Consider the following 18531-nt stretch of genomic DNA (forward strand, 5'->3'; position numbering starts at 1 on the left):
ATATTCCTTGGAGTACACTTGAAGTATATTGTCTCGATTTGTAGAAGAGAAAGTAAAGCTTGATGTTCCAGCTCTTCTCTACAAATAACCAATTGCTCTCGCCCAAAATTTGTTTGCATGCACGCGAGTATTATTGCCAAGATTTTCACATGTCCGCCACATTTCCTTACGCCACACCTATGACGCAGCAGCCAGTCAAGTGAGTCCAGGTATCACTTATCATTTCTTGAAACTCGAGGTGTCCTTTCCACCTCTCATATACATATTTGCGGCCGAATCTGCATACCTAGAACTCTTTTCTACATATGCTATATCTTATTGAACACTTTAATACTGCACGAAACCCTAGGTCATTCTTGTTAAGTACCGCATCCTATTAGCATTTTGATCCCGGAAGAATGACATTACCTTCAGATTATTGTGAGTTCTAGCGTTCAGATATTTCCACTCACCCATTGAGATAGCCAACATGCTAATAGTTTTCATTTGCTAGATGCCGTTCTTGGCGTACCATCCACTGCAACCCAGCAACAGATCCGCAATGCCTACAAAAAGTACGAACTCCTTGCCGTGCCCCTCTCTCCTGAACACCAACTAACCTTCGTCACTCAATAGAGCAGCTTTGAAAACCCACCCCGATCGGGTTGCCTCTGACTCCCCCGAACGTGCGGAAAGAACCCGTAAATTTCAACAAATCAACGACGCATACTATACCCTCTCTGAACCCACCCGTCGCCGCGATTATGACGCTGCTCGCACATACCATGGATTTGGTTCTGGAGCTTCCACAGCCTCTACATCTATGGACGATGATGAAGAAATTCCCGATCCATCTGCTGGACCTGGTGGATTCCCCTGGTCTAGTTTTGGCTTCTCGTCACAGGCGAAGAATCCAGAGGAGGAAGAGAAGTTTCAGGACGCACAATTTGGAGATGTATTTGAGGAGATGTTGAGAGAAGAGGGAATGGCAGAGAATAACAATTCTCCTACCGGGAAGTTCTGGAGTATGGTGGGTGGATTGAGTGGAGGGGCTATGGGGTTTATTGTTGCAAACTTTCCGGGAATGTTGGCTGGAGCTGTAGCGGGGAATAGGTTGGGTGCTGTGAGAGATGCGAGAGGAAAGAGTGTATATTCTGTTTTCCAGGTAAGTTGGGATTAGGCGTTCAAATTGGGAGAGGTTGAAAGGAAGTTATGCTAATATGTGCGCTGCATAGGAACTTCCTCAAGGTGACAAGGCAAGACTATTAAGTCAGCTCGCCGCAAAGGTTTTTAGTCATGCTGTAGGTTCATAAATCACGATTTGATACGAATTTGAAGAAATATATTTTGCCTTGGACTTATTGATAATGGAGCTGGCGTTAGAGGATTATAGGGTTAGGTTATTGAAGGTATTGGGCACAGTTGATGCAATACAGCAAGCGAATATGAGATTTATACGAAGGTCGGGTAGCGTGGATAGGTCAAATTATGTATGTAGATATCCAATAAAGCAGCACAAGGAGCTAAGATTTCTATCTTCATAAGGTGAACCAGGTGACGCGTGAAGGGGCTACACTACTACTGACGGAGAAGAAGTTGGACTGAAGCTTGTTACTGGGCATAGCTTGTGAGACTCACTGGGCTCACCAAGAGTATGTGGCTTGGGTCTATAAAGAGACAACTGAGTAAATCCTACTATGTAGCCGAACTCACTCATTGATTCCCCTCATCTAATCACATCATGAAGTTCCATCTGTATTCAAATCTTTTGTATTCAAGACCAGTCACACACCATCACCCTAATCATGGTATCTATATCCGCAAAAGATGCAGGGTTTTGGGAAAGAAAGAAAGCGAGAAAAGAAGAAATCAAAAGAAAAAGAATCGACCCAAATATCCAACGCCAAATCCAACCTGATCAAGATATCCTCATCACGTCATGTCAACTCATCTCTCGTCCAATTTTCAATCATTCCAGACTCCACATCAAATGAACAATTTCGCCAACTTCATCGCTCCTCCTACTCCTTCCATGCCGCCTGCCAACATTCCCAATTTCCCCATTGCGCCTCCAGTGCTCTTCACGCTACTCCTCTCATACTCGTAAGTTCCATTACCTCCATTGCCTCCGAAAAATCCGCCTCCCCCATTTCCCCTTCCCTTTCCGCCCCCAATCAACTTGTCTAGTCCTCCAGGTAGTCTAACCCCGAATTTCTTCAATAGTCCGGCTAGCGCTCCACCTGTTATGAGAGGCATGATCACGAGCATAAATACTTTTAACGGGTGGCGCTTCATGTAATAGATGAGATCGCGCAGGAGTTCGCGCAATTTGGCATAGATGCGTTTCAAGTAGTTGGGGCGAGGAGAACGCTTGTAGTGGGAGGTGGAGCGGGGGATGCCTAGAGGGGAGGTATTTATTAGTTTATTATTCAATTGCGTGATGAGGATATTGAGTCTTAACAGATTAAATTACGAAGACAATAATAGAATTGCAGGAATAAATGGAAATACATACCAAAGAAACTACTCTTACTAGAATTATGTTTCGCATCTCCGCTGCCGAAAATGCTGTCGGTGCCTCGCGTACGACTTCTGGATCGCTCTCGATGGCTATGACTTGATTTGGGGGATTTAGGAGATTTGGGGGATTTGGGAGATGTGCCTCCTAAAACACTTCCGAGGATTCCAGAAGAACTGTTGTGATGGGTAGAATGAGAGGAGGAAGGGCGTTTTTTGCTGGAATGCGAATGTGAGGAGTGACGTTTTGAGGAGTGTGATCGACCTGATTCAGAGACGCCATCAAACCAACCCATCTTTGCGGGATTTTGGAGTTTTAAATCTGATGTGAAGAGAAGAAGAGGGATTGAAGAATTGTTGATGTACTTGAGAGTTATAAAAGAGAATTGGAAGTAATTGAGAGTGAAATTGTAGTGAGTGAATAATGTAACCTCAAACCCTACGGATAGGTAAGGTTACCGATACTCGTCTCGTATCACTAGGTTATGAGGGGTTCAGAGCTTCAATTCTTGTTCGCCCGCCGCTATGTCCAAATAACGTCCCGTCCCTCAATTTTCCGCAATCAATTCAATCGATAATAATCGATAAGAAGAAACAAACTCGTGGAGGAGTGGAGTTATGAACGAACCACCAGTTTCTGCAAAAAATGCAAGACAAAAAAAGAAGTGGAGGAAGAAAAGGTGGTTCTTGACTCTGTCTTCTCGTCTGGAAAAAGAAAAGTAAGCTTGCACGGTTTGCAGAAGCATCTTCTCACAGCTGACAGGTGGACCAAATGCGAACTCCTCTAGGATCAGTGCCATCCCAACCTCCTGAATTCTGGCGGTGAAGAGAAGGCTAATGCATGAATTTTGCATGGCTGCAGGGATGCCCCAGTACACGTGACAATATCAAGAAGAATAGTTGGGGTGCTATTTGTGGGAAGGAAATCCGTCAAGTATGCTATGTGGGAATATCATAGGCGTAGGGTCTTGGGTTTTGAGTTGAAAAGTGATTTGGAGAGTATGATCGTGGGGCACAGAGGATGAAGTGTTTTCACAATTAGTGATTTGCGAGATATGTGGTTTAAGAAAGCATTCGTTGCGTGAGTAGCGTTATTGTGGTCTTGGCCGTAGTGGAACAAATCTATGAACAAAATGCATGATCTCATATAAGAATACCATGAAATTGATGAAACTTTGAATTTTCTCTGGTTAGATAGTTACTATTGTCAAATATAATCGTTCGGAACCGGAACCCATTTATCTAGCTAGCCCAGGGGGTTCAATTTATATCGGCTAAATCTGCGTTCTAACCTTTAGGCTACTTTGATCATGGAGTTCTAGCATGCTTCGTCAGTTTTTGATATCGGTGAAGACAGAATACAAGCATTTTCACACCACTATTCGGGAGAGACTTACTATACTGATTTCTCTTTTAAAATCAGCCCCGTGTAGACATCGACTGCCATATCATAGAGGATCCTTACTACAACCATTTTTATCTTAGCATCCAATCGCAATGCTCCATATCAGCTCTACCTGCTCGGACTACTAGGCACTCTGAGCTACATTTTCTCGTTATACAAAGGGGTGCGTGGACTGACGGGGTGATTTTCAACTTCCAAAACCTGTAACATATTTAATCTCAGATTGGTCAGTATCGGAACCTACCATTTCTTTTTTTGATTTGTAATGAATCATTGAACCATGTTTTAAAGCCTTTCAATCAAAATTCCAAAAGATATTGTAAAGTTCGCTTTAGCAGTGTCCCGTCAATCTGTACACTCATTGATGGACGCTCTTTCGGATGCTCTACAGGGATTGCTATGATGGCATGAGATGGAGATGTAGGCGCCCCCAAGCCAGAATCAGCTGAAACATATCACTGTCTTCGCTTAAGCCTGCTGTCGATATTGCATCAATACAGGCAAGTTTTTCAATATTCTCTGGAGGTCGATCTAGTAATAGTTCGACGATTCTATGACGATGATATTGACATGCCACTGCTAAAGTATTCCATTTCTCAATTGCTTTTGAAGATTTCTGCTCCAGAATTAAGGAGTTCCTCGACCACTTCGAGTCTGTCGCACTTCGATGCAGTACACAGGGCCGTAACATAACAATTTGAATGGTTGAGTTTAGCTCCAGCGTACCGATGTTTCCTGTATACGCTGCCATTTGTAATGGATTTTTTTGATTTGGATGCGAATATCGTCTTTCTCTCATCAAGTCCAACTCTAAAGTTGTTAGTATCACCTACCTCGACCTCTAATTCAATTTCTGCTCCATGCTCAATTGAGGCTTTTGCAATGTTCCCAAAACCATTGCCACAAGCCATATGAAGGGTAGTAACTCGCTGATCTGAGTAGCCACGATCGGCATCGAAAAGTGAAGGGGGTATGTACTATTTGACTTCAACGTCCATAGAAATCCACTGTCTTGTTTCCGAGTTGAGACATGTTGAGACATGTTGACTTGAAGTCGCAATATTTCTTTCTTTCTTTCTTATTCCTTCCAAGAAAGAGTTTGAATAATATTTATGGAACACTTTCGATGGGATGAAAGGTTTAGATCAAGAGCAAGCTGCAGAAAGTCAACACCGCTCGCGCCGTCTGTTGTGTCACTTGAAAACTTGCCTAAATTTTTACACATTCGTGGTTCTCAAAACAATATTGGTCCACTTGTCGACTTGTACTTCCAAGCCTTCCTTTCTCGCCTTCAAACTATGGCCCTTTCTGGTAAAATATGCTAAGAATCATTTTCACCAACGACCCTACAAACAATCATACCAACGACTACTTTCATGCCATCGTCTCAAACCACCTGCACTCGCAAGAAACTCGTACTTCAGCACCACGGCAGAACTTCCATGCTGAGAATTGTCGGCTTCAAGCATTGTGATGAAAGGGTGACGAGTGAAAGATGGGTGAGAGAATGGGTGATGAGTAAAGATAATTTTCTATTTCAAAGCTTCCACGGTTTGCCATTAGAGGAATGCTAGTGAAATTGCAACTTGGTCTCAAATAATCAAAAAACACTTATTCAATCTCCAATATGATTCCAACACTTGCAAGGTTATACCTATTCATAATCCCATCTTTTGTATGTAGTCCTACATACCTACCTATATCAAGATCACGCCTGAAGGATATTGTGGTTGACTTGAACTGGTCTGACCAATCAAACCCTAGTAGAAAAAAAAGCGTTAGCGTGTGCCGCTCCCGAGCCGCTTTTGAAGGAAAAAAAATTGAAGCTGGAGACAAGCGACACAAAGCACGAGTGCCTTTTCAAAGCCCTCCGTAGCCTCGTCTTCTACCTACCTACATTTGTAATTGGAGCGACTGACTCCTCCAAAGAAATTTACCCAAATATGGCGCAAGCAACAAAAGATAGCTTTCTCGACTTGGAGAAGTATCGCCTACAACTTGAGGATAATATAGCAAAACTTCGAAAATCGCTACAGCACTGGCAGACGTGGGATGCTGAATATGATGGCTTGAAAGAAGAAATTCTTTCGGCGGATCCTACCCCAAATCGTGAGGAACTCATCTCTATCGCACGAAATTACGAAGCCGATTTGGTCAAAGGAAAAGAAATCGAAGATATACTTGGTACCAGCACCCAAAGAAGCGCTGAACAAGTTGTGAATCTATTAGATCGACGATTAGATTATGTTCAGCAAAATATCAAAACAATTGAGAAGCAAATCGAGACCGCAGAGGAGAAATTGGCGAAGGCAACTATCATTAGTACTCCGGACGTAAGAAATGAGGAAGGACTTCCTGTAACAGAAATCATCGAAGAGTTGGATGATGAAGGAAATGTCATTTCCTCAAGACTATCAACACCAGGAAATGTAAAGCCACAATTATTAGAGGTACTACACAAAGCTGGAATAATAGAGCCGGTATCAAAGGAAGAATCGGGTGTCGTGGAAGAGGTGAAAGACGATGGACCAGCCAGCAAAGCTTCAATACAAGTTGACACTACCTCCCAGGCGATCGAAACGAAGCGCGTTAAGGAATCCAATTCGCCCACTACATCTTCAAAGCCTGGACCGAAGAGTGTGAAGTTTACAGACGATTCAAAAACAGAGTCCGCGGAATCAAATCCAACAATCTCTCCAGCCGCAAAGCGCCTTGAAGAGATTATGCAATCTGCAAGAGAATCGGAAAAGCTTTCATTTGAGCCTGCCGTCATACCTACCGACGAATCTCCAGAGGATGCTGCTTTACGACGAGATATGTTACAATATGGAATGTCAGAAGTTGGATCTGTAGTGGCGGAAATCAATCTAGAAGATGGAAGTGACTGGGAATCTGAAGACTATGCAGACGATTCTGATAGCGATGATGAGGATCAATTTGGGAAATCGACACGTCAAGTTATGGACGATGAACTCCGTCAACGTATGATTGAACTTGAAGAAAAGCTTGGCGTTAGAATGATGGAGAATGTTGGAAAGAGTTCGGATGATTATGGCATGGTCCAGGAAGGAATCGGCCGGATATCCATCAGTGGCGAGGATACGAAGGATTCTGGAAAGGGGATCCTCACAACCTCTAGCAAGGGAAAATTGAAGGATTCCAATGCCGGTAATTCTGATGACTCTTCAAAGAAAAGCGTCAGATTTGCAGAGGAACTAGATGTTTCACCAGCCCCCGATAAACCAGTCACCTCTTCCTCAAAGGCCGAGATGAAAACTGCCCCCGTGGGAGATATCATTGAGAGAAAAGCTCCAGGGCCATCTTCTTCTGCCCCACCTGTCCAAAAGAAGGCTTCTCGCTTCAAGACATCTCAAGCTCCGTTAAGCAATAGCACTAATGGAATTTCGTCCACCACTTCGATGACCACAAATCCTTCTCACCTCAAATTATTCCCTGCCACTCCAGCTACCCCAAAGCCCTTTTCTCAACCAATTCAATTCGTGCCGGCCATCGAAAAACATCGAGAGGTTCCCACAGGTCCCGCAAACCGTACACTCGCGCCCAACGTTATTGAACGAGACGTACCACATGACACCAATGCAGCCCCACCCGATGAATTTGATCCGCAATTATTACACCAAGAAGTTGCGACTGAATATCATCGAATGAGGAACAAGATCATTGGCAAACAAGGTGGCTTTGGTCCGGAGGAAGAAGGTGAGATTGTACCATTCACGGAAGAAGAGGGGGGTCCAAAGAAAGTTAGTAGGTTCAAGGCAGCGAGACTGGCGAAATCTTGATGTTGGTAGGTGTTTTGTAGACTCCAGAATTCAAATCACGACAAACTTTCGGTGACTAGTCAATACATGTTTCTCTATTGTTGTCAAATCTTGCTATATTTTCTTCAATCGAGCCTCTTCCGCGATCTCATTTCAGCCTGCTGCAATGAATGTTCAGCCAATTAGATGAAGGTTTCAATGTCTCACACATTGCGGAGATTACTGGCAAGCACTTGAAGCATACAGATCAATCGCGCTCTTATCAGTAAGTCATAGATTTCATTTCATAATTAGTTACTGGTATACACCCATGACGCATACTTTTCTCTTCACAATGAGGTTAGCATTAAAAACATTGCTGCGACTAGTGCGTTCCTAGACTTTCTTTCACGCATTATTCTTCTTCCTCCTCCCGCCTTTGAGGCATTGATTGGAACGTACAAACATGACAATTGATGTACTATGCAGCTTCAATCTGCTAGTACATTACAAACGTTCCTAGATTGACTTTCTTGCGCAAGCAAGCAAGACTGGGCTCTCTGACGTCGCGATCTCTATTCCGTGGTTGCGGGGATTCGTTTCACCCTGGACATTCTTTTTGAATTCTTATGTTCCTCTGGTGGTATGGTTTTACACTATATTATTTTCAAAAATAATCCGTAGAAAGGCTCCGAGTATTCAACATTCATGATTTGTATGACTGGAAATTCTTTTTGAGATTTCGCTTTACTTGAGATGTTTTCTTCTCTGACTGCTTCTTTTGCACGGCTACTGTTTGCTGGCGTCTTATTCACACGGATTGTTACATCTCCTGAATCCAAAGGAGATTAATGACCGTGATTGATAGTGACAGAAAAAGGCAACATCTGGACGTTTCAATTGCTATTCTCATCCAACACCGCTCTGTTAACATCCATAGGCCACCAATAAAGATTGAGGTCAGCGTTGCCAGCATTCGAATATCTCGCAAACATGATAATGCCATTTCAAAGAGAAAGCAGGTCGAAATCTACATGCGCGTTGCATCCCAGTGCTTCTTCTCAAGCAGATAACAACCTCAAAGATAAAGTGGCACCAGTTCCCCAGATGAGCCACTTAAAATATGACATGCAACTTTCGGGATCTTCGGGCTTGACCGAGTACAATATCGTGATGAGCACTAATATCGTGCCGCCAATCGCCAATATGTTGAAGCTTGTAGTCAACTTTCCGAGGATGCTAGTAGCTACGAGTAAAGCAATCTCAATTCCTGCCAAAACTGCGCAGTTCCTTTTGGTGTTATTTCTCCATGCCACCGCTAAACTTTTGGCTCCTGCTTTCAAGTCGTCTTTTAGGTCTTGATACCTCTATATGGTATCGTAAACTAACGCGTTAAGTACGACAGAGAAGTACAGGCAGGAAACAGTGCAAAGGATGCATCTCTCACTACTTGCCAGTGCGTCTAATCTTCCACACATCTCCAAAAGGTCGACGCCACCTGCTCCGGTGCCTACACCAACTCCGAAGGCAAATGAAGCACCAAGCCACAGCTGTGGATAATCGGTGAATCTTTTACATAGAGGATACACTACCTGCGTAGCGGAAAGTAAGGTCGCTGGTGCGCGGACCGCTTGAGGCAGTGGCGCAAGGATCGTCAACACGCCTAATACTGTTTGAATGGCCATGAAAACCAAAGCTGCAGGTCCACTGACAGTATTCCGTGCAATGGGTCGCAGTCTGCATTGTGCAACTTGTCGATCATAAGGGGCGTCTAGAAAATTGTTCCACGTACATGCAGCACCACGCAGAAATAGACATCCGCTTAAAATGTACAAATGTGGAACAAGGCGCTGCTCGAAGCTGGGGCGTGGAAGAGATAAATTGGCAGCATGAAATTGTGCTAAGAGTAAGCCAGCAATGTGAGGAAAGTAGAATGCAAAGTAATCTGCTGGTTTCTCCATTCGCATAAGCTGAGCGTATGGCACCCAAGTAGCTGGTAACAGTGAAAGAGGTCCTTTGGTTGGGGGAACATACTCTGGCAGAGTCTTGTCAGCCTGCAAGGGGTGGCATAGTACTGGGGTTCGTGTCAGCTTTCATATCAGTTGCCATTGTTTGATTCCTTTTGTGTGTTTCAAAATTGAATGTGTTTGGTGTCGATTCTACAATGCTAAGATTTGAATAGAGGTTCGTTCTCAGATTTATACACATGCTCTAGTAAGATTCATCGCCAGGATCTGCATTTATCACGTGCCATGCCTGCATTTGCTAACCTTAGAGATCAATACTTGCAATCCTGTATATCATGTTGGTATTCTGTCGCTTCAATCTGACACTCCAAAGTTACGCTGCTTTTTACCTTAACGATCTTATCATAATAAGCAACAACATTACATGTTGCTGCATCAAGCTAGTGAAATTGAAACCTACTCACCACATTATCAGAGCGTCTTAATATAGAAGATGCTGTAGCTCGGCTCGGTCGACTAAATGAAGAAATTTGGCTTCTATGAGTAACGGCTGCAAAACAGTAATCCCCATTTTGTGTTCACTGGGGTCTTCAGCTCCGAGTCAATTGTTGGTATAATTGGTCGATATCAATCGCCTAATAGACAAGCGACGCCATTCAGATTAGTTTGCGCACTTGAAAGCGGGCGTGGAGCCCTTCTGAGAATCTTCGACAGCATGTGAACGATGCACTCTGCAGTAACCCCACATCTGTATTTGACTTCTGAATCTGCTTTCGAACTTGTGATTGATTATCATACTGCTAAACAAAAGAAGCATTGGCTCACACTCGCGAAATTTCATCTCGGGAGTTCTAGGAGTGTGCCAGTGACAATTCAAAGCTCCTTCTATCCCAAATCCGCATTACATCAAGTCATCTGTTAGGTATCTCATAGGTCCAGTCCGATAAAGACTGCTTCCTGTTGATTCAAACTAGCCATTATGCCTCTCTTTCTCTTAATATCCTCATCCGCGAGGGCAGCCCAGGAATGGAAAGAGCCAGCAAGGACTTCCACAGTATCTTTTTCGCACCATTCTCTTGAATTCCTGAAGATGCCGAAGATCGGTATAAAAAAAAACTGACATCGGTGAAAATTCGCATTCCTTCTCTAGAAACTTGCCGTGATTTCAACCATCTTCTATTGCACTAATGCTTTGGGTTCGTAGTTTCACAGGAACAGTTATCTCCGAAGATCCCCTTGTATTTTGTTCGCGGCTAAGAGTGTTTGTCTCTCGATACTTGTATTTATTCCCCCTCTAGTAAAACCCTTAGCCGAACCTTCCCTTCCTCGCGTTATAGTAATTGTATCAGTAAAAACCTGCATCGAGATTTAAATAGTCTGAATTGTACTTCAGCAATCCCTGGCAATTAGAACGCATGAAAAGCTTGACAAATTGAATTCATTCTTAATATCGGATTGCTTTCGAATATCGAGAGATTGTATCTAGTCTGTCGATACAAAATATTGACAACCTGAAGCCGCATAGGCAGATAGGCATCTATTCAACATAATCTAAGTATCGTTTATGTCTTAAACCGAGTTCTCAGCTGAAGGAGATGATTTTGACGAAATTTAATGTTTTGTCACGGTAAAGCTCACAAGCGATTACGTATTCACACTCCGCCCACACGCTTCATAATCCCAACTTCAAGTTCGATCAAAATAATCTGCACAATATTCAATAATTTGATAGTTCCAGGTGATCTTCTACGAAAACTGATAGAAAATGATTTGAAGCGCCTCTCGCCAATCTAAATAATGTACAATTTAGCATCTACTCAATTTCAATCCCAATAATCGACATCGACTACCAGTCTCTCAAGAACTCCAAGTATCCGGATAGACTTCGTTTATTCGTCTACAATTGATACGTCGCCTTCAACCATTCTACACTAATCAATGCCCAAGTTTCCTCAACGAATTTCAATTTCAATCCTCGACACACCCCTCGCCTCCACCACTCTCGCCAAATCTCCACTCGCCACAGCCCTCTCCCACCACCGTCTATACCCTATCGACGACCTCGGCCAGCGCGATTGTAAATACTGATACTGCTGATCTTGTAAAGGTTCATCCTCCTCATATTCTCTCTCTGGCTTCGACCAAGCCGCCGGCATGTCGACACCCGGACCATAAATATCTTCCATGACCACATCACCATCTTCATCATAATTAACACTTTGATAGCTCCAATCTGAGCCTCTTCGTGCCGTGATAACTGTGGATATATCGGGAGAAATTGTACCATCTAAATCTGGCGACATTGCTCCATCGAAAGATTGTTGTTCGAGCGATGAGCGGCGTTGAAGGATTTTTGATGTGAGAAAATCGCTGTTCATTTCACCGCTGGCACACTCATCTGGGACATTTTCGCGAATGGTACCATCTCTCGATACACTCAATTTTGTGAAGTCTCTATATTTTCCGTCGTCCAAAAGCCAGACCTTAGCAATGCCATTAGTACTAAACGCCCAAACTGTGATACCATTGTTTGAATCAATCGCGAGATCGACTGTTCCAGAACATGTACCAATTTTCTGACCTTTGATTCTAACCGGCCACATGTTTCCCGGAATAATACCAGGTACTGGATGTCGAATAAGATTAAGCCATTCTTGAAGTCCCTCGTCAGGCCACCAGTCCAGCCACTGCATGTTTTTAGAATTCTTAGGAATGTTTCGTTTGTGATTCACAGAGCTTTCCAGTACATTCTGAGAACTCTGAGCTGCATGAAACACATCCCCTGGAACGGAGAACATCCAGATATCCTGTTCTGCCCAATTTCCAAATGCTGCCACAACTCTTACTCCCCAGCTTAGATCAGAACCTCCAGCATAGACCGTTGGACTACCTCTACCTTCTGGTCCCTCAAACCAAACTTTGCGAAGTAATTTGGTAGGTCCTCCGACAGGTGCATCACTGCCCAAACAGAGTGCTCCTGTGCTTGGATCTGTGAATAAAATATGATACCCATCACTTAGTGGTATGGCGCGATAGTGATCTGAATGATCAACCCTTCGACCAGAATCACTACGAAATCTTCCCACTGGTGTTAGTAAGTGCTGAGCATGTTCTATTTCCTCGCTATTGTCTCCGTGGCTTCCGCTCCACCCAATTCTTTGCCAGAATGAAGCACCTCGTGGTCTTCTTCCATATGATCTTTCATGTACAGCTGTACACTCACTGGGTCTAGCCGCACCTAGAAATCAATTAGTGGGTTTTGTGTGAAGTTGACTATTCAAATGAAAATTTGTGTCCAATGCTCATGCTTAAGTTACATCGCTGTCTCCTCCGGGATCTACAAGGTGATAATAACTTACTGCTAATAAGCCTCAGCTTCTTCGCCGAGTCTATACTTTTTCTTGGAGGTAAAAAGAACAAGAAATCGCTTGGAGCAGTAAGCGGAAACCATCTATTCAGATCCTGTCCGGTCAAAGCATCAACCCAGTGCAATTCAATACCAGCCGAGCACCCAAAAGCCACACATCTTCGTTGAGGACAAATAGCCACAGAACGTGGAGGGTCGTCCTCAGAACAAAGATTTCGATATATTGAACGCGGGCCGGTTTCTACTGGCATCTCTCTTACATCCGAATTTGAGACTTTACGAGCTGGTAGCTTGCTTCGCAATCGACTTCCTGCTCCAACAGAGTGAGGGCTAATCTCTTCTGGAGGATACGAATTTTTCACGACACTAGCTGACCGAAGCGCTTTGTGGTATTCCGAACGCTGTGCAATTCCTGGAGAAGTATCATCACTACGAGTTGTAGCTATTCCGGGGAAAACGAAAGCAGTTGTAGATCTTCCAGCCCTTTGTACAGGAGCCGAACTATCTAAGCTAACGCGATCGAGAAATGAGACGCCATGGTGAAAATCGTTTGCTGGAGAGACTGAGAGATCTGACCGACTTGAATGAGGCGAGGAAAGATCTGAAGTCTCAGGATCCGAAAAAACAGGGGGAGCAATATGGCTCAGAGAAATATCGCATACAAGGCCCATGCGCCCGTCAAGCAAAACAGCAATTGCATACCTATGTGAAGAAGTATCCATACTGCATGCTAAAACTCTGTGTGGACATATGATACTAGTAACTGGACGTAGAGAACCAGCTTGAACCTCATACCAATCATCCACGTCGCGATGGCTTTTGTTTAGTTCGTAAATATAGACTAGACACCCATTCGCAGCCATCAAAAAGTTCCCACAGCTACTCACAGTGAAAACGGTTCCAGCAGGAGTCGTTTTTTTATATTGGACCGCGACTTCTGTGAAATTTACAGTCGAAGCTTGCAAAAAAGGCGAACCTTTTGATTCGAGTGGAAAGTTATTCGGGCCTACCGGTACTCCGGACCCCGTCCAATCTGGACCAAGAGCACATTCCCTCGAAATCCGTTTACTCATGAACCATTCATATTCGGAGCTACGTCGAAAGGTCGAACTTTTTGCATCGGAGATTTCCTGTCGACAACTAGTCTCCCAACCTCCACGCCGGATCATGTTTTCAAGAAGAGAACGATCCATGCTGGTAAGAAGCCATGCTCGACATGTATGTCTGGCCGAATTAAAATCAAATGGTGTGAGGTAATTGTATACTTGTTGAATAATTTCTGTTGGTAGTTTTGAGAACGTGAATGATGTTGATTGACGAGCAGATTCTTCTAATCGAACAACACTAGGTAGACGATTAGAATATGATTCAACTGGTAAAGTTGGCTCAGGAGAAACGGGAGAGGATTGGCTGTAAACAGTCGTAACTGTCCGTGTAAGTGGTTCGATTGGAGATATAGTGGAGCTTATAGAACTTCCTCCAGAAGTCCTAGATCGAAGTCGACTCTTTAATTCTTTCGCATCAAGGGAGCCATTCAAACTGCTCGGGGATGCATGTCCGCTAAGTACCTCCGAAAAGCTATCCTGCTGAGATATCCCTCTTAGTGGTTCTAATACCTGGTCATCCAATATTGCAGCAGGATCATCGGGGTTATCATGAAGAGTATGACTTCGATCACGCCTTCGTATGGGCCGACCATCCACCTCGATGGTTGTTTTATTTCTTCTAAGTCGTGATTCAGCCTTTTCAAGAGGATTACGGTATCTCGGGCCTCGTTCTAATGTTCTTCCACGTTCAACTCCTTTCCCTTTATCACGTTTCTCCTGAGTTTCTGGGACAGAATCGAGTTGTGAAAGCTCCCACGGGTTGTACGGAAGCTGAGGATCGATAACTGTATCATTAACTGAAGTGATCTACAGGTATATGAATTAGTGTCAAAGTTTTATGATCCTCGTCGGAAGATCCCAAAGCATACGCATTGATGATACACGGGCATGATTGCGTTAGAAAGGTCGCCTTACTAAATCTGATAATCTATGGGACACAGAGGCTTCATTCACCCCTAAAGTTAACGAGCGTCGTCTATTCGGAGGATCTAAATATATCAAATATTAGATCGTTGGCTCTCCTTCAATGTCAACCAGTCACACTCGAGTCAGGTGTTACGAACCATTACATTCCTCCATACTCCCACCATCCAATCCCACATCTTTCGATGTGCTGGATGCGTCTCCAATAGTCATGATATGTCTTGTCGGGGATTCGTAAAGAGACGTGACAGGAATCGAAGAGTATGTTCCCCTAACAACTAGCGGACGAGATGTTGAAATGTGATCTGCGATCGCTCTTGATAAGAGAATCTGGGAAGACGTTGTGTCGACAGCCCCCGGCTGGGCGGCTATGTTATTAATAATAGTTGAATGATAGGAAATAATTGGCATTACTAGGGGGGCGTCTTTATGTTATGCTATTTAGGAACTTCAATAACGAATGTTGAGAAAGCAGAAGTTGATTCATAGGTGCAGAGTTTTGTCTCATCGCTCTGAAAAGACGATGTTGAACGGTAAGAATAAGTCACACATGTTATGGCTGAAAAGTTGGGAAAAAATACAAGATCCAAGAGACAAAGCATATTGCAATGAGAATTAACTCTGTAGGAAAGAGCACTGGGTATATATAATTAAAACAATTTGAAGTCATGCAAGGAAGGCCCAACCCACCCGTGAATAACAAGACCACAAACGCCGTTAATCCCATCAACTTGAGGTCCATAACTAAACACTCTCTCATGCTAAAAATAGAATATAGGCTTCATTTACAATCATATCATACATTTGCATCGCCAACCTCTCTCCAAATGTGGGTATCGCCAAGGCTGAGCGAACTTGCGGCAGATTCTTCACGATTTAATTGTGGAGTGCTGCCATTCGGTTCGCTATCTGGGTCCTTGTTGATCCAAATCTTTTCTAATCTATTTATGGTCAGTATGAAATAATAATAAGTTTGCTTGGAAATAACATACGGTACAACGAGACTTGGGTTGATATATCTCATGCCTTTTTCCCTTGCTTCATCAACTGTGCTACCTCTCCTCCGAATGTGTCCTGGAGGTCTGTCGATGCCAACGTTTTCACCAGCGATATTTATGTCTGGATCGCTACTTCTTCTAATACTTCTCAGAGCGATGAACTTAATGAATGGCTGGAATGTTCGACGGAAGTAGTAACTGTACCAGATTGTGAATGGTATGAGAGGAACAACAAGTATAGCTGGAGTGAAAGCTTTTCTCAAAGCAATTACTCCGGCCATAGTCAGTTGGAAGAATCCTAAGCCGACAAGAAGACGATAAACTATCATAGGCCAAGCACCTCCAGTAGCATGTTGTGGATGGTCCATGGCATATAAAAGCTGATACTTGTATGTGTAATAACCTAAAGCAAAATACGCCATTCCAAATAGTAGGACTAGATATCCTGCTGGCTGTATGCTATAAACCATGCATAAAATGTAGATTAAAAGTGCTGAAGGGAGATAAAACCCGTAACTAAAAATGGGCGGCTGTACCAGCTCTGCATAATCTCTAGGAGTCTTGGCACCCATAAGTGTGATAGGGTACAAAGACACACTTCCAAATTCCAGCAGCCTGAAAGGTAGAAGACCAAGAGCTTGTAGCAAAATAAAGTTGGTATAGAACATGGAGAGATCAGAGATTGACTGAGCTAGCGTATATGCAATCTTCGTTGTGTCCTTCAATGTTTCCTGCAAGACTGGCCAGAACTTACTCGCCGCGCCAAAAACTGTAAAAACCAGGAATACATTAAAAAATGTAAAGTAAAAGTTTTTGGATATGACGGAAAGCTCTACTTCGCCTTGTGAGATTGATCCTTGCCTATTTGCAAGGTAATCATACAAGAATGGAATTGCCAAATTGAGTAATGAGACAACAAGTGTAGGCAAGCCAGTCTGAACCAAAGCCTTGAGTATATCGTGGCTTTCCAAAACATCTGCAAGACCTGGCCAAACCTGTCGAATCGAGCATAAACTCACAAGACCGGCTAGGGCAGCTACTGGAATAAGCCAGAAGATGGTGAGTATAAGAATGAAGATAGTGATTGCCCAAGAACGAATCATACGGTTTGACCTAGGTAGATAAGTATTTGTCCAAACGATATCTGATGGTGCAGGGGCTGGTCTTGCCATCAGCTGCATTGGCGTTGGGTCCAGGAGAGCTTGCACCGCCATTTGACAAGCGGGAATCGAGTCCATGGTGACAAATGCAAGTGCTGTAGGGCTGTATTCCTTTTTCCTTGCATCATTGATCATATCATCTAGCCTTCGTAGCTGTTCTTCGTAGTGGTCGATTGCATCTACTTTCCTGCTCTGAAAGTTAAGAAAGCCGTACCATATTCGCGTAGTCGGCCTTGGCTGATCGTACGAGGCAATATGATCGCTTCCTAACAAATTATCACCCTCATGACTTAGCGATCCATCCTCAACATTCGCATCAGGTGCTGAGTGTTGTGTCCGTATTGGTCCTACACTCGGTCGTTGTTGCTGACCAAGGTGTACAGTCCATGCCTCTTCAAGCCTCCTTACGACTTGCACTCTCTTGTCCATCATATCATCAAGTTTTTTCCAATTGCGACATAAAGTCACGCTCTCCACCTTTCCTATCTGAAGTTTCTCCAAAAATTCTGTGATCTTTTCTTCAGACCTCAAATCCTCTGGTATTCCAGAAAGTTTGATCGTTCGGTCGGTAATTGTGTATTGGCTTCCCAGGTAGTCCTGTCGAACCCTGATTACGCGGTGAGTCTGTCTATTCATGAAAAATATTGCGAGTCCAGTGAAAACGTAGGTGAAGACAAGATATGACCAGAGATAGTTGGTATCAGGTAGTTTGTCGTCGGAGTCTTTTGGTACTTCTAAAGTCGAAGCCCCATCCCATCCACCATGCCAACCCTCCAACTTTGAGTAATCTGGAATATCAGGAGGACTCGTTGTATTTCCAAATGGATCGAATACGTAATAGTAGTGTTGATTTATTGGGGCAAGAATAGCAGCTGCCATGATAAACATGACCCCGAATAGTTTCATGGACATCTTGAAAAATGATAGAAACTAATTGAAGTCAGTATTGTTCTTTCTCCAGGTGAAGTAGGTCCTCAAGACATACAACATATGCATCCAATCCAGCAGATGCAAGTACTTGTTCTTCTGTGACTCTATACAAAATAGGCATCCAGCCAAAAAAGGTATCCGGAAGCTCTGGCAGATTTGCTGCAGCGTCGACATGTCTTTTGCGCGCAGCATATAAACTCTTCCATTTTGGTCGCAGGATCTGCGAATGTTAGCAAACTTCTATCTATCAAGCATACTCTTGCCGTTACTTACACAGAATCCAAAGAAAGCAGACACACCGAGAGTTAGTGAAAGGACCAGTTGAACATATATCGCAGTCTGTTGTCCTTCAACATGTGTAGGGTCGTATGTTGGACAATCCTTCTCCGGGGCTCTGAGGGCATCCATAGTGGAAGCCAT

At 43.6% G+C, this 18531-nt stretch overlaps 7 protein-coding genes across 7 annotated transcripts; 2 read left to right on the plus strand and 5 right to left on the minus strand.

The window, feature by feature from the left end:
- Window positions 1-398: 398 nt before the first annotated feature.
- Window positions 399-1423, plus strand: Bfra_000293 (putative dnaj domain containing protein; the record flags this gene model as incomplete). The annotated part of the gene is made up of 4 exons (XM_037330737.1): window positions 399-420; window positions 494-554; window positions 616-1144; window positions 1215-1423. The coding sequence occupies 4 exons, from the start codon at window positions 399-401 to the stop codon at window positions 1290-1292; spliced, it is 690 nt and encodes a 229-aa protein (XP_037197070.1). The 3' UTR covers window positions 1293-1423.
- Window positions 1424-1965: 542 nt separating this feature from the next.
- Window positions 1966-2792, minus strand: Bfra_000294 (uncharacterized protein; the record flags this gene model as incomplete). The annotated part of the gene is made up of 2 exons (XM_037330738.1): window positions 1966-2378; window positions 2495-2792. The coding sequence occupies 2 exons, from the start codon at window positions 2790-2792 to the stop codon at window positions 1966-1968; spliced, it is 711 nt and encodes a 236-aa protein (XP_037197071.1).
- A 1577-nt stretch (window positions 2793-4369) lies between these two features.
- Window positions 4370-4933, minus strand: Bfra_000295 (uncharacterized protein; the record flags this gene model as incomplete). The annotated part of the gene is made up of 3 exons (XM_037330739.1): window positions 4370-4420; window positions 4546-4878; window positions 4910-4933. 3 exons carry the CDS (start codon window positions 4931-4933, stop codon window positions 4370-4372), a joined length of 408 nt encoding a protein of 135 aa, XP_037197072.1.
- A 185-nt stretch (window positions 4934-5118) lies between these two features.
- Window positions 5119-5370, minus strand: Bfra_000296 (uncharacterized protein; the record flags this gene model as incomplete). Its single annotated transcript, XM_037330740.1, has 2 exons — window positions 5119-5209; window positions 5252-5370. 2 exons carry the CDS (start codon window positions 5368-5370, stop codon window positions 5119-5121), a joined length of 210 nt encoding a protein of 69 aa, XP_037197073.1.
- Window positions 5371-5844: 474 nt separating this feature from the next.
- On the plus strand, window positions 5845-7701 carry Bfra_000297 (putative udp-galactose transporter like protein; the record flags this gene model as incomplete). Its single annotated transcript, XM_037330741.1, has 1 exon — window positions 5845-7701. One exon carries the CDS (start codon window positions 5845-5847, stop codon window positions 7699-7701), a length of 1857 nt encoding a protein of 618 aa, XP_037197074.1.
- A 1019-nt stretch (window positions 7702-8720) lies between these two features.
- Bfra_000298ca (putative 4-hydroxybenzoate polyprenyl transferase protein) lies at window positions 8721-9768 on the minus strand (the record flags this gene model as incomplete). The annotated part of the gene is made up of 3 exons (XM_037330742.1): window positions 8721-9016; window positions 9107-9673; window positions 9735-9768. 3 exons carry the CDS (start codon window positions 9766-9768, stop codon window positions 8721-8723), a joined length of 897 nt encoding a protein of 298 aa, XP_037197075.1.
- Window positions 9769-11578: 1810 nt separating this feature from the next.
- Bfra_000299 (putative duf221 domain protein) lies at window positions 11579-18531 on the minus strand (the record flags this gene model as incomplete). Its single annotated transcript, XM_037330743.1, has 8 exons — window positions 11579-12864; window positions 12986-14906; window positions 15015-15088; window positions 15164-15383; window positions 15826-15964; window positions 16016-18111; window positions 18167-18331; window positions 18385-18531. The coding sequence occupies 8 exons, from the start codon at window positions 18529-18531 to the stop codon at window positions 11579-11581; spliced, it is 6048 nt and encodes a 2015-aa protein (XP_037197076.1).

The sequence above is a fragment of the Botrytis fragariae genome, assembly GCF_013461495.1.
Source record: "Botrytis fragariae strain BVB16 chromosome Unknown tig00000001, whole genome shotgun sequence".
In the NCBI taxonomy this organism is placed as follows: domain Eukaryota; kingdom Fungi; phylum Ascomycota; class Leotiomycetes; order Helotiales; family Sclerotiniaceae; genus Botrytis; species Botrytis fragariae.